Consider the following 17146-nt stretch of genomic DNA (forward strand, 5'->3'; position numbering starts at 1 on the left):
AGTACTGAACCTTAGACCTCTATACTCTTTTAATAACTTTAAAGATTGCAATTAGCCCAATCGGAGAAACAATAAATCATAGGTATCATGCTATTTTAGTTTTTTCCCCTCTCTAACTCCTGATTACTGATTTGTTGATGTGAATGGTTCTGGAGAGGAAAACTCAAATACATTTTAAATAATTTTCAAGGATATGTAAACTGTAAACAATACTGCCTACACCGTCAAATTATAAACACTCAGCAATCACCATAAAAACCTTCTGACATTTTTTTTTTTCTTGGCTTCTTTTTTTTTGAGAAACAAACCAGTTTATTATCTACAAAAGCGGAATGGAGCAGGAGCACTGGCATAGCTTACAAGGCACAAGCAAACAGAATATAAGATAATGGGTGATAGCTGGATAAGGACTTTGTCTTGTTATGTGCTGCTCCATTTTAGGAGGAGGTATGGCTTCTCAACCAGCACGGTAAACACATAGCCGACCACCAGCGTGAGCAGCAGGTGGCCGAGGAACAGGTACATCTATAGAAGACAGGAGACATACAAGACGTTAGAAGCACAAGCAAGTAATGGCCAAAACTGAAAGAATCTCAACATCAAGCTTGATGAAACTGAATGCAATGTGCTGACTCACAAAGTTGATGTCTGTGTAGTGAATTGGGGTCTCTTGCAAGCCGATGTAGAGGATGATGAAGACGGGATGTGTTAAATAGCAGGCAAAACTAATGTTGGAAAGAGGGACCCAGAAACCCAAAGACAAGAGGCGCTTGATAAAACCTGGAAACACATAAGAAAATGTAGCTCAGATGTTTAAATATATATTTCTGCTTTCATGTAGAAAGGTCGAACTTTTACTCTAGCATTTACAGACATGCTAATACTGTATTTTATCCATATTTGTTTAATCAAATCATTGCACTCATAGCCCATCTATTTCAATCTGCTTTAAATAATGTATTATTATTATGTCTTTAATGAGGACTATTATTATGATTGCTGTGCATATTATTATTAATAATAATAATAATAACGATCAAACAAAAGGCAATCATTTAGGTCTTGAATAATGTAAAGTGGCAGGTGAGGGTTAAACATTTATTGTTTTAAGTATTGCTTATGGCAAAGGGTACAAATTGCCCAAATTGTACAGTATATTTTTCTCATACTACATGGTTATATGGTTATTCAATGTCTTTATGCAGCAGGTCTGTGCAATGAAATGCAGTTTGTTGTCCCATTTTGCTACAGAAGAAAAAATGCTATGAAGTAAGAAATCATTAAACAGTTACTGTCCAAGTGTAATCAATCATTAATCCACATGATCAAAAGTTACAGAATGTAGAATAAACAAATACTTGAATATTTGTTAAGATGCATATAAATGGTATTTCATGGAATTTGGACTCTTGTTCTTGGTTCACCTCCGTAGCCCTCCTCACAGGCCAGAATGATCCAGGTCACAGCCAGAGCCCACAGCGGCCGGTGCAGTCCCTGGTAGAGGGCATGTGGCACAGATGGATGGGTCGGAGTCTCCCCGAGGATGTAGGCCAATCCAACCACCGAAGCCATGAGTGACAGACAGCAGAACCAACCAAGTGCGGCTTGCCACTGGATTAACAGCAAGACAGGGTAAAGCACACGAGTGTGATGGCAGCTTAGCCGCTTGTACTGAATCTGTTCGACTTGATGATGCACATTTTTTTACAAAAGGAATAAGATGTGTGTAGCGATTCTGGCAGCGATGTTCTCACCTTTTGCTTGAGCAGCTGATCTTTCTTTGTTGTTAAATATATTCCAGTCAAGATTCCTATTAAAAATGGCCCATATCTTGTGTGCGGTCTCACGTAGTAAGACAAAACATAATTCTCAGATGTTCTGCAAAATAAAGGAAAAAACAAACAGTCAGAGTGGCTGGTCAGCCCTTCCTCTCCTTTACACTGGATTTCGCTGTATTAAAGTAAAACATTGATATCTCATGTCCCATGCATTCGGTTCCTCGGCTGTTTGCATTAATACTATCACATAAATCTTACAGTGTAGATGGCTGAAAGACTGGAAGGTGCAGGAGTGCAGTTATAACAGCACTGGCCACAGTGGTCATCAGCAGAAGGCCTCCAGCAACAACCACAAACACACCTCTGTTTCTAAAAGACAGAATAACCATAGTTGTTATAGTGAGCTGTGGCCACGATTCATCAATTAAGTTCGTCCAAGGTAGAAATAAAGAACATACAGTCTGTAGAAATAGACCAACAGAGGAGTGGTAGCATAACATTGGAAGTCCAGAGACAGGTACCATGTCCAGGGAATACACTGAGGAAAGATTATGAAATAAAATGTTCAGAAATAAGTCAAAAATAGAATTGGAGCCACTGAATTATTCTTTAGACTTACGATCTCATGGACTGGGAGGAGATTGCTTATCAACAGTAAGTTAGCCCACCAGTACGTCTTACAGTCCATCATAGTATCTATAAATGGGAACCAGTAGGGTCCCCACTGGACCAGCGAGATGAGGCCAATGGTTAGACACATAATGAACAGATGCAGTGGTTGAATCCTGCAGCAATGGGAAGACAAAGACAATTCTTACTTATGTTTTTTTATTACCAAGAGAAATAAAAAAAAAACGATTTAAAATGACACGGATAGATTATCAGACAGCACCTTTTAATCCTCCTGAAGAGGTAGCTGGCCACCAAACTGGGGCTCAGTTTGTCTTCAGCCCTGTCGATGGAGCCCAGCAGAGACCTTGCACTAAGCAGACCCCTACAACGCAGAGAAGCTGCTATAACTGACAACTTAATACTCGCTTTTTCTTTCTTTTACAGACACGTATGCTTTTAAACTTTGTGTTGTTTCAGTCTCACCCGAGCAGTAAAAATGTGTCCACAGCCAGAAAAACAGGCCCGCTGATGGTGAGCACGTGCAGAGGGTTGCTTTCAACTGTTTTCTTCCAGTCTTTGTAGTTATCTGCAAGAGAGATAACACAGTATATGTAAAAGTATTACGTAAATGTGTCACTTGCAGACTGGATTAGCAAGTGGCAGTGAGTCTTGTCGTACCCAGGTTGTTTATTACGGGGAACTGTGCCGAGTGTCCGCATATGATCCACAACAGGCTGAGGACACGGATGCCATTGAGGGAGGAGTAGCCTCCTCCTGGGATGGATGAGGAGGTGCTAAAGACGCCCTGGCTGGTGGTCTGGAGAGAGAACGCCTGAAGGCACCGGTGCACACAGCTTCGAGGAAAACAGAGGGGAGTGGGCCTGCTGCTGTCTACGAAAGACGATGCTCAATCAACTTTTCGGTGTTCAATTTGTATTCATCGTCTATCTTATAGTTCAAATACAGAACAGCATTATGCTTGTGATGCATCATCTGGTACACATTTGTAGGCAAATCTTGTGGAACATGGTACTCACACACAAACAGATAATACACAACTTACTATTGCTATTGTCCTCTGAGGTGCCACTATTAATATCGCTACTGGAGGAGCCATTTGTCTTCAGAGTCCCATAAAGGTTGAGGCCCGTGTTTAGACAGGCAGAGTCCGCTGTGGGCCTGACCTCTCTGTTCCTTTGCCATCTTAATATAGCTGTAAACAGCGTAGCCGCAAGAGGAATCGCTACCATTACACAACACACAAACCTGCAGGAGAAAAGGTTTCTGTTGTAGGGGAAGACTCACCAATGTTAAAGACAAAAAAATGCACTTCTCCTGTGTAGTTTAAATGTACGCATGCATATAAGACAGTAAAAAAAAAAAAAGGCACATCCAATCATATACTGACAGACAGGTGACATCTGATGCATCAGGGGTACTGCTGTTGGACAAACAGTGGGTCATGATCATCTCCTGAGTGGAATTATTGACCAGGATGGGAGGTAAAGGAGGAATGAGGGAATTCTGGCCAAACTGAAGTCTCCCTGTTAAAAAGGGGAAACAAGTCACAAGTAACACAAAACAAGTATTGGATTGAATGATAATGTCCAGAGAAAACTGCTTTTAAAATCACTGACCGCACAGCACCAGCATTTGTACATCGTCTTCTCCACAGGAGTCGGGAACGCAAATACCCACAAAGTACTGCACTGTTTCCTGCGATGGTAAAAACACTTTGTTCAAAATCTAAGCTAACTGTCAGGATGACGTTTGATCCATAATATAATTATGTTGTTTGTTTTACCTGCCTGAGGAACACCTGGCAGTACTGTCCAGAGAAGGCAGGGCCGCGTGCAGAGCGACACTGCTGCAGCAGACCAGGCTGGTTGGCATTACCTCCTTTGACATTGCTACCCATCTTTCCAAATGCATCATACACTGACAATGCACACACACGCACCACCACAAACAACACACACACACACACACACACACACACACACACAAAAGCAACTTAGTGAAAAGAACAAAACAGTGATCCTCCACAGTCCTTTTGGATAAAAAGAGAGACTGAATTCATAAAATAAAACATGTCAAATGTCATATTGATGATTGATTATGATTGCACAAATCATCTGCTTCCTTGAATATCCAAAAACCTCATTTAAAGCTCTAACAGATTTTAACAGACTAAATAATTGACCATATAATTGTGTGACTATAATCAATATAATGAAGTGCAAGAAGATGTGATTCAACACAAATTTAGTTTTCAGTGCCAGTTGCACAACTTTGCAATACAATGTAAAAGAAAATAGTTTAAATGAAAATAAATCTAAAAAAGGGAAATAAGTTTGTCGTGTTTTTACTGAGTACAAATTTTAAATAATACAAGTAATTGTACAAATAAATATTATTTTCCCTGTAGTTTCACTGAGTTTTTTTCCTGAGGAAAAGGGCAAGCAAGGACTTCTTTTATGGCTCAATCTCGTCATTTAAATAAAAAGATATGGCACGTTTTTTCGTTGTCTTTTCCCATTTTTTCATCTGGTTGCTTTAAAGGAGTGAAACAGCGCCCCTCTGTGTGGTGACGGTCAGAACTGGCGTTGCACCCTCACATGTGGTGAGGAGGACAAGACGCGTGAAGTTTGTTAACTTTGATTACAAAGTATCAAACAATCAGACGCGGTCACTATGTTGCAACTATAACACTGTGAATGGACAAGTGTTTGGAAAAGAAAATCAAACGTAACATTTAAAGCCAGTCATACTCAAAACAAACAGTTAATATAGCGTTAAATGAAGCAAGAGTTTCGGGGTTGCAAGCTAATCTAGCTGTGCTGTTGTGAGACTAGCAGCTCGTTTTGTTTGCAAAAAAACAAACAAACAAACGGAGCAACAAGGACATTACGTGACTTCATCCCCTTGAATGAAAGAAGGCTTCAACGGTGAGTCAAATCTGTCTTGTGTGTATTCAACTAACGTTACCTGACTGCGTAATTTAGTTATTATGGAGATCATACTATGCCTGTTTGCCTGCATGGACACTGAAGCTGTTGTGTTGTTATAGTGCGCAGGGATATAGCTTTGTAATTTCTCCAATTATCCATCCACAGGTTGTTCATTCACCTGTCGGTTGTTTGACCTTTCATATACAAATTGCAAAGTGCTTTATAAATATTAAACAATTTAATAGGAGACCATTTAAGAACAATTACATGTTTTAAAAGGATGAAGAATGTAAAATAAACAATCAAAACAATGAAATTATCAAAACCATTAGCAATTTCACCATAATAATAATAACTGTAGTTCTTTGAATATCTAGATGAGACTGTAAGTCATGTATTCGATACATGCGTTGATGCTTTTTGATGTGAACATTAACTCTTATATCTTGATTTAAGATTTATAGTACAGTATATATTTCTGGTTCACGTGCTTTCCTAGAAATGAACACTTAAGTTTTAAAGCTAATGTAACTGTCCCCGCTCAAAGAACAGCTGGCATGTTTTAAATGGACCTGACCCTCCACTGACACATTGCAAATGCACAAGTGACTCTACAATTTAAAATACAGAAAGAAAAAGCCTTTTAAAAGTCAGCAACACTTACTGAGAACAGCATATTCCTTCGGCCTGTCCTGGTTAATTTCCCAGAGGAAAGTGTTGGTATCCTCCGAACATTTTTGAGACACAGTAAAGGCCTGCTTATTGTCCAGCGCTACACTACACCCTGCAAACAGAAGCAACACCACCCAACCCGGGGCCATTTTTAGGACTGAGTGCACCTTTTTTTTCGTAGAGAATGTGTTTAAATAACATAGGAGGGGACACATCATCACGAAGAAGGTAGCGTGAAATTCATCTTCCATGGAGGTGATTGAAAAACCGCTGTGGCAACTGCAGAGCATCCTCACCTGGTTTTCTGCATCAGGTGTGAACAGGATTTGGTTACGTGAGGATGAAAGGTGAAGAAAAAAAAGGAGACAGGATGTGATTATGGTCACCACACAGGATCAACATAATTACAGTTCAAGTACAATAATGATGGCAGTGTAGGGTAGTCCCATCATTACTACTGGAACAACAGATGTTTTACAAAAGTATCTGCTTTTATTTCCTCTAAACGTTGTTGTTTCCCAGTCTGAGTTTGTTTTTACTGGAACCATTTGTCTCAAGCTCAAATGTTGGAGAAGCAGCACCACACAGTCTAGTTCTTGAAATATATCAACAATGGCCACTAGAGGGTGGCCTTGTTCTAAAGACCGATGCCATGACTCTACCAGACAACAGTGAGGGAAACCACCTCTACACATTCACTATATTGAAAATAATAAGAAATAATAATTTAGTTATGCAGCACCTCTTAACCGCAATCACTTTGGTGACTTTTGGACCTGAACACAAGTTATTAGACCTTCGTGAATCATTTTACAACACAGCATGAACTCAATTTTGTGTCTCTTGTCAGCTTTTTTTTTTTTTTTGCATTCCAGGAAGTGTTATACCTTAACATTCAACACCTTAAACCTTCATATATTGATTTTTGGGCCTTGTGGGAAACAAGCTGTAATCTCAACCTTATCCTTCATTTGGTGACTCGACGAATGTGTGTTGAACTGTCTTCATCCACACAAAGGGTTTTCAAAGTTCCCTGACTTCAGGCAAAATCAAGACATTTTTTACATTTTGCAAATTGGCACTGTTAAAAGTATGCCGAATCAGCCATTAGCACCTCCTGTTTGCAATGTACCCATTGGTGTACAGACAGCTACCACTGGATTACTCTGATACTGAAGAAAGCCTAAAAATGTGATGATTCTCAAGCAAGTTGTGGAGTTATAATGCTCATCTTTAGGTTCAGTGATATATTTCCATCGAGAAGAGCTGATGTATCATGTGCAGTCGACATCAGATTTGACTTCTGGCAGGTTTCATCATTTATTGACATAGAGAACAGCTTTGTACACAAGCATCAGAAAAGTCTAAAAACAGCAGCAGCAGCAGCAGCAGCAAGATACATTCTAATCAACAAACAATTCACAGACTGCTTCTCACATGCAGTTCTACAGCGCCAGACAGTTTAAGTTTCATTGTCAGAGTAGAAAAACTTGATGGGAAACAATGTTGTGGTTCTCACAACATTCAGTTATTGTTAATTTGATTTAACTGGTTGTCTTGCCTACATAACTCAGTTTCACAGCCATGTTTTATCTTTAAGATGTTCTTCTCAGTGTTATTCCTGTCAATGAACACACGGTATGATTTAACATCAAAACGAAAGAAGCAAGAACTGAATAACAAGACAGGAATGTCATAGTTATGACAAGCAAGTGCTTTTTTAAAAGTCAGTTTTTTAGATATTCAGGTAAATACACCTTTTTTTTTCTGAGACCTATAATCATAAATAGCTGCCATAATTATATTAAGTCAGAAATGAAACAAGTAAGACAATCTTTTACAAAATATACTTTTAAAAGCGTATTGAAATTTGGCCCATATTTTAAATCTTCCTGTATCTGATGTTGATATGTAAATTATCATAATTTCACACGGTGTGATCTCTGTCTATCTTCTGATGTTTTGTGTGATTTCAATTGAATGTCGAGATTTTTTTTTTTAGGATCAAAAGTTTCAGAGCCAGAGTTTATTGTAGAAGTTGAGGAGTGCTCAGAGAGAGAGAAATATTAGTTTTCCTTGAAACACAAAGAATGTTTGAAGCTGATCTTCTTCTCAAATCTAAGTGGAAGTGAAGACTTCAGCTGAACTGGGGAACCTGAAGCTGCCAAAGGTTTTATATACCGGTATGTATGTTTTGTTTTTTAGACATCTGTTTGAAGCGAGCAGCCTAGAACATTCAGAACACTGCCGACTGCATGAGGATTAAACCCATTACAACAATTATCCATACGTTATCTAGCCCTATGAGAACAATGGAAACTCTTTTTAAAATAAAAAGGTCTATTCAAAGCCTATAGAAAACATCTATCTATTCAGTTTACTTAAAGACGCATGAAGTGACTTCATGTATGTATATTGTATACATATTGTAGTACCCTACATGTACATAATATATACAGCATAATGTACTGAAGGTTGTCTCCAACGCTTTAACAATCTGCATACGTTTAAAACAACAGTGCTTTAGATGCAATGGTTTAAAAGTGTCACTTGTCAGCCGTGCTCAGTCTCTTGGACTTTATGAACGCCATCCCGTGTGTCCTCATGTGAGTATTCAGGTTTCCCTCTGTTTCAAACATCCTCCCGCACACTTTGCATTTGGTGTTCGGCGTCCCGTCCCCAACGTCCAGCTGGTTCTCTCGCTGACTCTCATCGTCGTCCTTGCCCCTTCCGTTGCATCGGGCGAGACCCTGCGGCTCCTTCAGCCGATGGACGATGAAGAGGTGTCGGGCCAGCGAGCGGTGGGAGGTGTAGCACAGGCCGCACTCCTGACACTGGTGTGATGAGCCGTCGGACTTGTGCTGGGGAATGTGCTCATGGAACGCTGCGATGTCCTCGGTGGTAATGCCGCAGACGGCACACTTGTGAACTTTAAGGATGTTCACCTTGAGCCTCTTCAACGGCTGTGAGTCGGTGCCCCTGGAGTTCAGGCCTGGTGACCCCTCATCCTCTTCTTGCTTCCTTTTGGGGCTGAGAGTCTGTAGAGGAGGTTAAAGTCATCGGTTAGGAATGAAACATCCATGAAAAAAAGGATTAACCTCCTCCTAATAAATGCGTGTCTGCAAATGTGTGCCACAGTACCGTCTCCTTGTCAGGTAGAGCCTCCTTGTAATCAGAGTTTACAGTTTTCCCATCTGGGTCTTTGACTCCATGCATCAAATGGATGTGCTGATCCAGCAGCACTCTTTTAGTGAACGGCTGACTGAGAGCTGGACAGTGCCTATCAAAAGCACGAGAAAATAACAATTATAACCCCTTTGCAAGCAGATTTTTGCCTTTTTATTATTGGTATTTTCTCCGCCAGGAGAATCATGTGATCGTTGTTTGTATGCGTGTGTCCGTGAGTGAGTGACTGAGTTAGTGTGCACCGCTGTGTCTGTCCACGGCTAATCTTGTGTTCTGCTGCAGTAAACTGAATAATATTTAGTCTGTTCAATAGACCGTGTGTGTATGGGGTAATCAGTTTGCTCACTTTTATTGTTTTGGACGGTGTGTTCAGCTAACAGCTGACAGAACTATTCACAACTGACTGTGCTGCCACCGCTCAGCGCAAACTCATACTTGACCAAGTCGTTTTTATGCCTAAACCTAAACAAACCTTAACGATAGTGCCGTCAGATAAGGAAACTTGTATATGTGTCGTTCTGGAGGGCATGAACCAACATGTATTTGTGTCGTTGAATTTGGAGGACTCTGGAGGAAAGCCACAGTGGATGTGTGTACTCACGGGCTGGTGTAGACCTTCCGCTGTCCCTTGTGTTTGAGACGGTTGTGTCTGCAAAGACTGTGGGAGGAGCTGAAGGACTTATCGCACTGCCGACATGGGTGTTTCTTCAGTATCTGCAATGGAAGGAGAATGCATAATACCTTTTAAAATATAGACAGTTATGGATTTTACTCTAGTGTGACTTGTGGAGGAACGCAACTATGGACATTTACTCAAGTTCTATTCTTTTACTTTTGATCCTTTAAGTACATTTTCCTAATACTTATGCTTTTACTTCAGTAACATCATTAATGGAGGACTTTAACTTGTAATAGAGTATTTTTACAGCGTGGTGTTAGTCATTTAAAATAATTATAGAATAGATGTTTGTTCTATTTCTTAACTCTACGCAGAATCTCAAAAAGGACCATGTCATGATCATAAACTTCCCAATGAGAATGGTTGTTGACATTCACCTTGCCATGTTCGTGCCTCATGTGAGCCACAAAGACCTCCCTGGAACTGAAGAGACTACTGCAGTCTCCACACGTGTATCCTGCGCTGGGCGGGTTCTTGAGGTCCACTGAGCAGTTACTGTTTGTTTTCTTTAGAGGTGAAGGTGAAGGCTTCTTTACTCCCTTGGCTCGGCCTTTGTCATTTCCTCCGTCTTTGTTGGTATTGTTACTGGGGCTGTTGGTACTGTTGGAGTTAGTGGGCTTGGTGCTGAGCGGAAGGTTGATGCCCAAGTTTGGTGGACCCTCGATGGTCTTCAGGGTCCCATGGATGGCCTGGAAAGGATCCACAGATGCAGATTGAATTATATAAAAAAAATCTATATACCACTGGTATGTGAAACATTTCTTAACTAAACGTTTTAGTAGTACTCGTATGGTGCCACACGTTTTTAAGTCACAGCGTGAGGTTTGATTATAGAGTGGATTAAAAGTTAAAAACAGACTCATGCATTCATAAAAAGGAAATGTTATTGTCAAGCATCACCAGAATAACTGCTTTTCATGCCCACCTTGATGTGGTCCAACATGAGCTGTTTCTGTGCGTAGTGCATGGAGCAGTCGGGGCATTTGAACACTGAAACTTTATGATTGACGATATGCTGCTCAAAATGCGAGTGGAGCAGGGACTGCAAAGTGAACACGGTATCACACATGGAACACTTATAGATCAACCTGAAAGACATTAAAAAAAACGTCCTTATTAAAGATGCACTGCAAAATGCACAAATTTATAATCAAAGACATTTTTTTTTACAAACGTTGTCTTATTTTCACATATATTTCACATGAAGCTGTTAAACATTCAGTTGCGGTTGTATTCTTGTACCTAATGTATCTCCAAACAAACCTTCTAGATAGTTTTATATAGTGATGAGATAAAATAATGAAACATTCTGAAATAGGTGGTTTAGTACTTTGAATATTGTTCCACGTCAGATATGTTTTCTTTAGCTTTAAGCTTGGGGCAAAATTAGGGCCAATCCCAAACAATGATGCAAGAACACCTGCTACTGAGCACCTGTATCACCAGTAGGGCTGATGATGGACTGTATGTGAGTCAGTGAAAGGTTTCCATGTGGAAAAAACAAATCCAAGTTAAGCCACCATGTCTAAAACCCACAAATCCTGCTACTGATGAAGCAGCAAGGATGATTTATCTTTGAAAAATTAATTGGACGTGGGTATTAGGTTATATTGGTGTGTGCCTGTGTGAAAGGAAGAGTGCGTATGTGTGTTGACAGTTCTTTGATAAAAAGGCTGGTGTATTATGTGTGTACTGAGTACTATTTTTATTTAATATAAGATTACATTTTTTAAATTTAATTAAAAGGTGTGTTCTTCAAAATGAACACTAACTGTACAACAACAGGAAAACACTTTTGCCTAATTCTGTCTTTAACGGAATGTAAAACTGAAATACATTTGGTTTGTATTGGCATTCATAAATAATAAGTGCCCACAGTGTTTTTGACCTACTTGGGCTCTCCTGCCTTCATTCCTGGATGTTGTGTTTTCACATGAGAGTGCGTTCCAGGTGCAGACTTGAAGGCCATGGGGCAGAGAGGACATTTATAGAAGATCTCACAGTGAGAACTCTGGATGTGGGATTTTACAGTTGCACCATCAGCAAAGATCACACTACAGTGGATACAGCTGAAGAGGGAAGGAATAAGAGGTTGCAAAAGTCAGATTTATATACGCATTTAACATACAGAAAGTCAGTTTAACTCATTCCTCGGACCGAAGCACTTTTAAAAAGTCTTTGCACAGAGAGCAAGTTGAGATTCAGGCTAGCTGTTATGCTATGCTAAGCTAACAATCTGCTGAGTGTGGTATCAATCCTGTCATCTAACTCTCTGCAAGAAACCAAATAACCAAATGGTTTTGAAAGTATCATCCCCAAACTGCAAAACAAATATAACATTGGAGATTTAAAATTTGAGACAAGAAGTATATTTGTAATATTTTGAAAGACCAAAGTCATTGAACTATAACTGGTCAGATACTGAGTTTTCATTTTTAATGTTTTATATCTTGGATTACTCAACATAGAAATGTTCCAATTTCCCCCACAAGGTCCATTGTGAATTCTATTACTTTCAGCTGAATGGGATTGTCAAGCTGAGGCAAACCTAATGCAGTAGTAATAACTGTAATTAGATATGACATTGTAAGTGGCACTTTAAAAGAAAAGAGCAAGAGACATCAAGTCTGAGTATAGCCACTTTCAAAGGAAGAACATTGCTCAATGGTAAATACCATGAATTTGTTTTCAGATTTGACTACCCCCCCAAAAAAACTAAAATGCAAATGAATAATGTTATGATTGTAGTTAAGGTAAACTGACCGGTAGCCGACTTTACGGGTGTAATGCAGGCAGTTCTTTGTGACATGTGATTGGAAATGGACAGAACGGCAGCTGGTGCCACACTCGGGGCAGATATAAGGAGACTTGTGCTGGTGGATCCGCTGGTGTGACAGAAAGCTGCACTGATTTGGTAGAAGCATTTGGCAGATGGTGCATGTTTTCTGAAAAGAGGAGAGAAAGAAAATCATCAATTGCATTTAATCATGGCACTGGAAACGATTTGCGTTTATTAATTACATGTTTTTGTGGATCCAAGCTGTCGAAGTGCTCCAACTGTGAGTCACGAAACATTGTCAATGTGAAAAATAAATGGGAACCAGAGGCACCCCGATATAGTGGCTACCATCACTAAACCGCTGAAAGGCCGCTGAATACAATTTAACTATATTATCTAGCAGTTAACACATAACATACACACACCTGCCCACTGGACTCTTGTGCCTGTTGGTAGTGCATAGCTAGCGAGCTGTCATCCTGGAACATTTTGTTACACTCCAAGCACTTGAGGCTGTGCCTGCAGAGCTTCGATGCATCATCCTCCAAGGGCATGGCTGCAACAAGAGGAGCACTGCATGGAGCTGAAATCACTGTACTTTGGGATCCTGAACCAGCAACTCTCCCTGGGATTTGGGTGGTCGCTTGTGCGTGGGAGGTGGAGGTGGTGCCTGTGATGTTGGGTGGGCCTGATGAGGGTGATGTTGTTATCATCTGATCTGCAGGGATGGGTTTTAGGATTAGATGTGAGCACTGCATGACAACCCCTTTGTCCTTGTGGCCCCTGGCATGAGACAAGAGGCTGCATTTGTTGTAGAACAGTAGACTTTCAGCACAGTGGTTGCAGGTGACCTCGATCCGCACACTGCGACGCTCGAAGTGATGTGCCAGACTCTTCTCAAGAGCAAATGAATCTCCACACTCCAGGCACTTGTAGCCACGTGAGGGTAGAGAAATACAAGCTGAGGTTGGCGGAGAGAGGTTTGGTACGTACACGGGGACAGGATTTATGCTACTCAGGACTTTGTTGAAGGCGTCCACTACAGAGCTTTGAGAGCTGTTGAACACTTGAATCCTTGAGACTTTCTTTGAGGCCCGGCCAGCGATAATTGTATGCTGTTTGATTTGCTGTGGTTGTTTAGAGGAGGACAGGGCCTTTTTGAGATCACAGACAGCGGAGGATACAGTCTGAGGCAGAAGATTGAGGTTACGTAGATGAACTGTCTTTGGCACAAGTTTGGCATTAGCCAGACTGGAGGCAGGTACCATGACAGTCTGTTGCTTGATGGCATTAGCAGCTTTTAGGATGGCACTGCTGGCACTTTGCACTGATGCAGCAGGGATGACTGTTGCTTTAACTGTGGTATTGTTGGATAGCTTCAGGTTGATGACTTGGGAACCAGCTGTCTTGACTGCTGAGACAGGCAGGAAAGCTGTTGCCACAGGTTTGATAGTAATTTGCTTGGTTATTTCAATTGAAGGGCCTCCAGTGGTAGCTAATACTGTGGTTGGCAGAGGGGGCCTTGTAGAAGATGAGAACTTTGCACTGGTGGTTGCCATGACAGAAACGCTATTCTTTCTTCTTTTCAGACGTTTAGGATCAAACTCTAATACAACTCTGCTGACCATACGCTTGATCTGGCCGGATGACGTCTTGATTGTTTTGATCCTGACTTTTGGGATGACCGGAGTGGTGTCTGTGCTTGAGGCAGGGGAATCTTTGCTGCTACCCTCACTGATGACACTGGAGGGACTGTCTGGCTGTCTTGTTAGCAGCCTCTTTGCAAACTCTAGGGCTGACTCCTGCTCGTGTGGTTTCTCTAGAGCTCTGGGATTTTTATTGGCAGGGGTGGATTCTTTCTGTGTTGTAGGAGAATCCAAAACACCCAAATCTGTAGCGCTAGCCTTTTTGGCACTGAGGGCGGCTATGGCTGCTATACAAGATGAAAGTTTTGCAGAGGACTTGGCTTTGACTTGAGACATACTGGACACATTAACGAGCCCCGTTGGCTCTCCAGTCTCCCTGCACTCCTGATCTTGAGTCCCGAGGACAGTTTTCTTTAGTTCCCCCTCGGGTAAACTTGATCGAGGGAGCTCGTTAGACTTGGAACTGATGTTCTTGTTTTGATCAAGTTTTTGGTCCCTGTTTGTTGTGGGCTTAGAAGCATTGTCTAATGATACTGGAGATTTAGGGTTCTGGTCCTCTGTCTTACTAGTGGATATAAAGGATGACTGGCCTCCCTGCTTGTCCATTGGGTCATCAACCTCAATTTTATCATCGTCATCAAACTCTTCAGCACTGGAGATGGGGCTGAATTGATTGAAGGTTGGTGAATGGTTGTTAACTGACTGTCCTTCCTCCCTGGGAGCTTTCCATCCATTTTTGGTGCAATGAGTACCTTGTTGTATTGCGGCCAAGAAGCTATTATGAAGACCATTGCCAATGTCAACAGAAGGAGGTTGGGGATAGAAATGCCCATCCTTATCTGATATGTTTTCACCATGCTCCCTTGTGTCTGCGTTTCGGATGTTCTTGACAATGACACTAACGCCAACGTCAAGTCCTGTTAAGGGGTTGTGGGACTCGTCTTCACCACTAATCACCCCACTATTGGGATGCTTGAGCTGTCCGTCATGGTCATCATGGGGGCCAGATTCAATAGCGGCTTTAGGATCCACCATGTCAGGGATATCGAAGGCCGCCAGCAGGTCATCAAAGTCTGGCGTCTTCATATCTCCCATGGTCCTGCTCGTGTTCTGAGGAGATTACCTGGGGAACACAGAGGAAATGGTAGAATAATCAGTAAGTTGATCTGTTGTGATCTGGTGTTGAATGTTCCGTGTCTATTTCATCTGCAATCTGCTCATTAGGTTATGAGATGTCTTGTGTGTGAAGCTGATATTTTGGTTTTAGGTAAAATAACAGCCAATAATATCCATGGATCATAGTTTCCATAATGACAATGTTCATATTCTTGTAGACATGACTTTTCTCGATAAACGTCATGAACGACTATCATGACTAACATCATCCTAAATCCATCTTGGGTCCCAAATGAGGCCTTTTCTCATGATGATGGCAGGTTCATATTGATAGTAGAATTTGTTTAGTAATGAGACATTTATATTTTACAGGGCAATTATTGTAATTCTCTCCAAATTTGGAAGACTAAGGCCACTGTAATATGATCATGTTCATATTTAGTTGGGACATGAAGGCAGCAATGTAAAGCTGTGGAGAAAATCCTGACTTGTAGATGAAAAAAGTTTGAATAATCTTGTATTACCCAGTAAAGAAAATGAAACAGACGTACAAAGTTCTTCAAAAGTAAATGTTTATTCAAATTTCTGGGGTTATATGGTGAAAAGGGGTGGATGTACATTCGAGTGAGTAATACGAACAGTGTAGATTGTTAACTGTAATGGAAACAGCTGCTTAAAACATTTCTTAAGGCGAGACACCCCAGGCAAAACATTTTTTTTCTATTTGCATAACATAACATTTTAGAAAACTTTTTATAAAATGATTAATTGTCTTAGTGTAAGTAATCAACTAGGAAGGTTTCATGGTAATATATATTAGTTAAAATGTTCTCAAATTCATATTTGATTAATAGTGTTATACAATACAGATTTCCAGCTTTGGAAGATGCTTCTTATGTTTGACTAAAATGAGGTGGTAAGCAGAGGATTCGTTCATTTTCAGCCCTCCTGGAAAGCCTCTTTTTAAAGGATGATGACAGATCAAAAAAAAAAGTATAGCTGTTTTTGTTATTTAGGAAGAAGCCACGACATTCACTATATTAAATAGTCAAAAAATGTTCCTATATTCTAAATTACAGTATGTCTTGTGGATTTGGGTCTAAGCACATACACATTATTCAGCTTTTGGTTTGGGGTTTCATTTGTTGCCACATGGTCACCGGTGTCCACAGCCCATGAACAACACAACTTGGTCGCTGCTTTCTTGTGTTTGATGTTTAATGTATAGCAGACTGAGTTCAGGACTCTCTCCTGCTACATCTTTAAATCAATCTGTGCATCACACTTATGCAAAGCTCCTCTGACAAAAATAGTCCAGCTGACGTACAATTAGTTCTATTTATGCCTCGTTCGTCTTTACATTGGGCAACTTCGTTGAACTGTTTCTGAGCGAAACACCGGGGAACCACTTGGGGGGCCACAAGTGATGTGATGTGACATTTTCATGACATTAATTGTGGGTACATTTTCCTCTCCAATCACTACATCGTCAGCATTGCTATAATCAAACTAATTAAATGTGAAGAAAACCAATATATTCCAGTGTGCTAATGTAATCTATTTGACTTTTCTTGAAAAGCTGCTGACGAGCAAGACAGGCATCAGAGAGTTCCTCTTTTTTATATTTATTTACGGATATATAATCAGGATGATGATTGATTTGGTCCAAATCATAAATACATTATCTAACATTAGCATACTTTTAGTTATTGTCTTATCAGTGGACT

General features: G+C 40.6%; 2 protein-coding genes across 2 annotated transcripts; both read right to left on the bottom strand.

Moving 5' to 3' along the window:
- Positions 1-420: 420 nt before the first annotated feature.
- Positions 421-6162, bottom strand: oacyl (O-acyltransferase like). The gene is made up of 15 exons (XM_076101207.1): positions 6006-6162; positions 4195-4328; positions 4028-4106; positions 3799-3934; positions 3454-3656; positions 3069-3281; positions 2874-2976; positions 2671-2772; positions 2398-2563; positions 2237-2316; positions 2037-2147; positions 1755-1878; positions 1425-1611; positions 638-780; positions 421-525 (listed from the first exon to the last, which is right to left on the bottom strand). The coding sequence occupies exons 1-15, from the start codon at positions 6160-6162 to the stop codon at positions 421-423; spliced, it is 2043 nt and encodes a 680-aa protein (XP_075957322.1).
- Positions 6163-8559: 2397 nt separating this feature from the next.
- Positions 8560-15398, bottom strand: znf532 (zinc finger protein 532). Its single transcript, XM_076101330.1, has 8 exons — positions 13083-15398; positions 12642-12823; positions 11771-11947; positions 10804-10966; positions 10256-10567; positions 9801-9913; positions 9150-9293; positions 8560-9043 (listed from the first exon to the last, which is right to left on the bottom strand). The coding sequence occupies exons 1-8, from the start codon at positions 15396-15398 to the stop codon at positions 8560-8562; spliced, it is 3891 nt and encodes a 1296-aa protein (XP_075957445.1).
- Positions 15399-17146: the final 1748 nt, after the last annotated feature.

This window comes from Anarhichas minor, unplaced genomic scaffold (assembly GCF_050575085.1).
Source record: "Anarhichas minor isolate MPS153535 unplaced genomic scaffold, ASM5057508v1 ptg000002l, whole genome shotgun sequence".
NCBI classification, from domain to species: Eukaryota; Metazoa; Chordata; class Actinopteri; order Perciformes; family Anarhichadidae; genus Anarhichas; species Anarhichas minor.

Bases quoted from the DNA above. Each gene is read 5' to 3' on its own strand.
- oacyl (XM_076101207.1), bottom strand. From the start codon at position 6,162: ATGGCCCCGGGTTGGGTGGTGTTGCTTCTGTTTGCAGGGTGTAGTGTA. The intron at 3,935-4,027 runs GTCAGTGATTTT...CCTTTTTAACAG, and splicing joins ACAAATGCTGGTGCTGTGCG to GGAGACTTCAGTTTGGCCAG. The intron at 2,148-2,236 runs GTATGTTCTTTA...TCTGTCTTTTAG, and splicing joins TTGGTCTATTTCTACAGACT to AAACAGAGGTGTGTTTGTGG.
- znf532 (XM_076101330.1), bottom strand. From the start codon at position 15,398: ATGGGAGATATGAAGACGCCAGACTTTGATGACCTGCTGGCGGCCTTC. The intron at 11,948-12,641 runs GTCAGTTTACCT...TTCCCTCTTCAG, and splicing joins ACCCGTAAAGTCGGCTACCG to CTGTATCCACTGTAGTGTGA. The intron at 10,568-10,803 runs GTGGGCATGAAA...GATCCTTTCCAG, and splicing joins TCATGTTGGACCACATCAAG to GCCATCCATGGGACCCTGAA.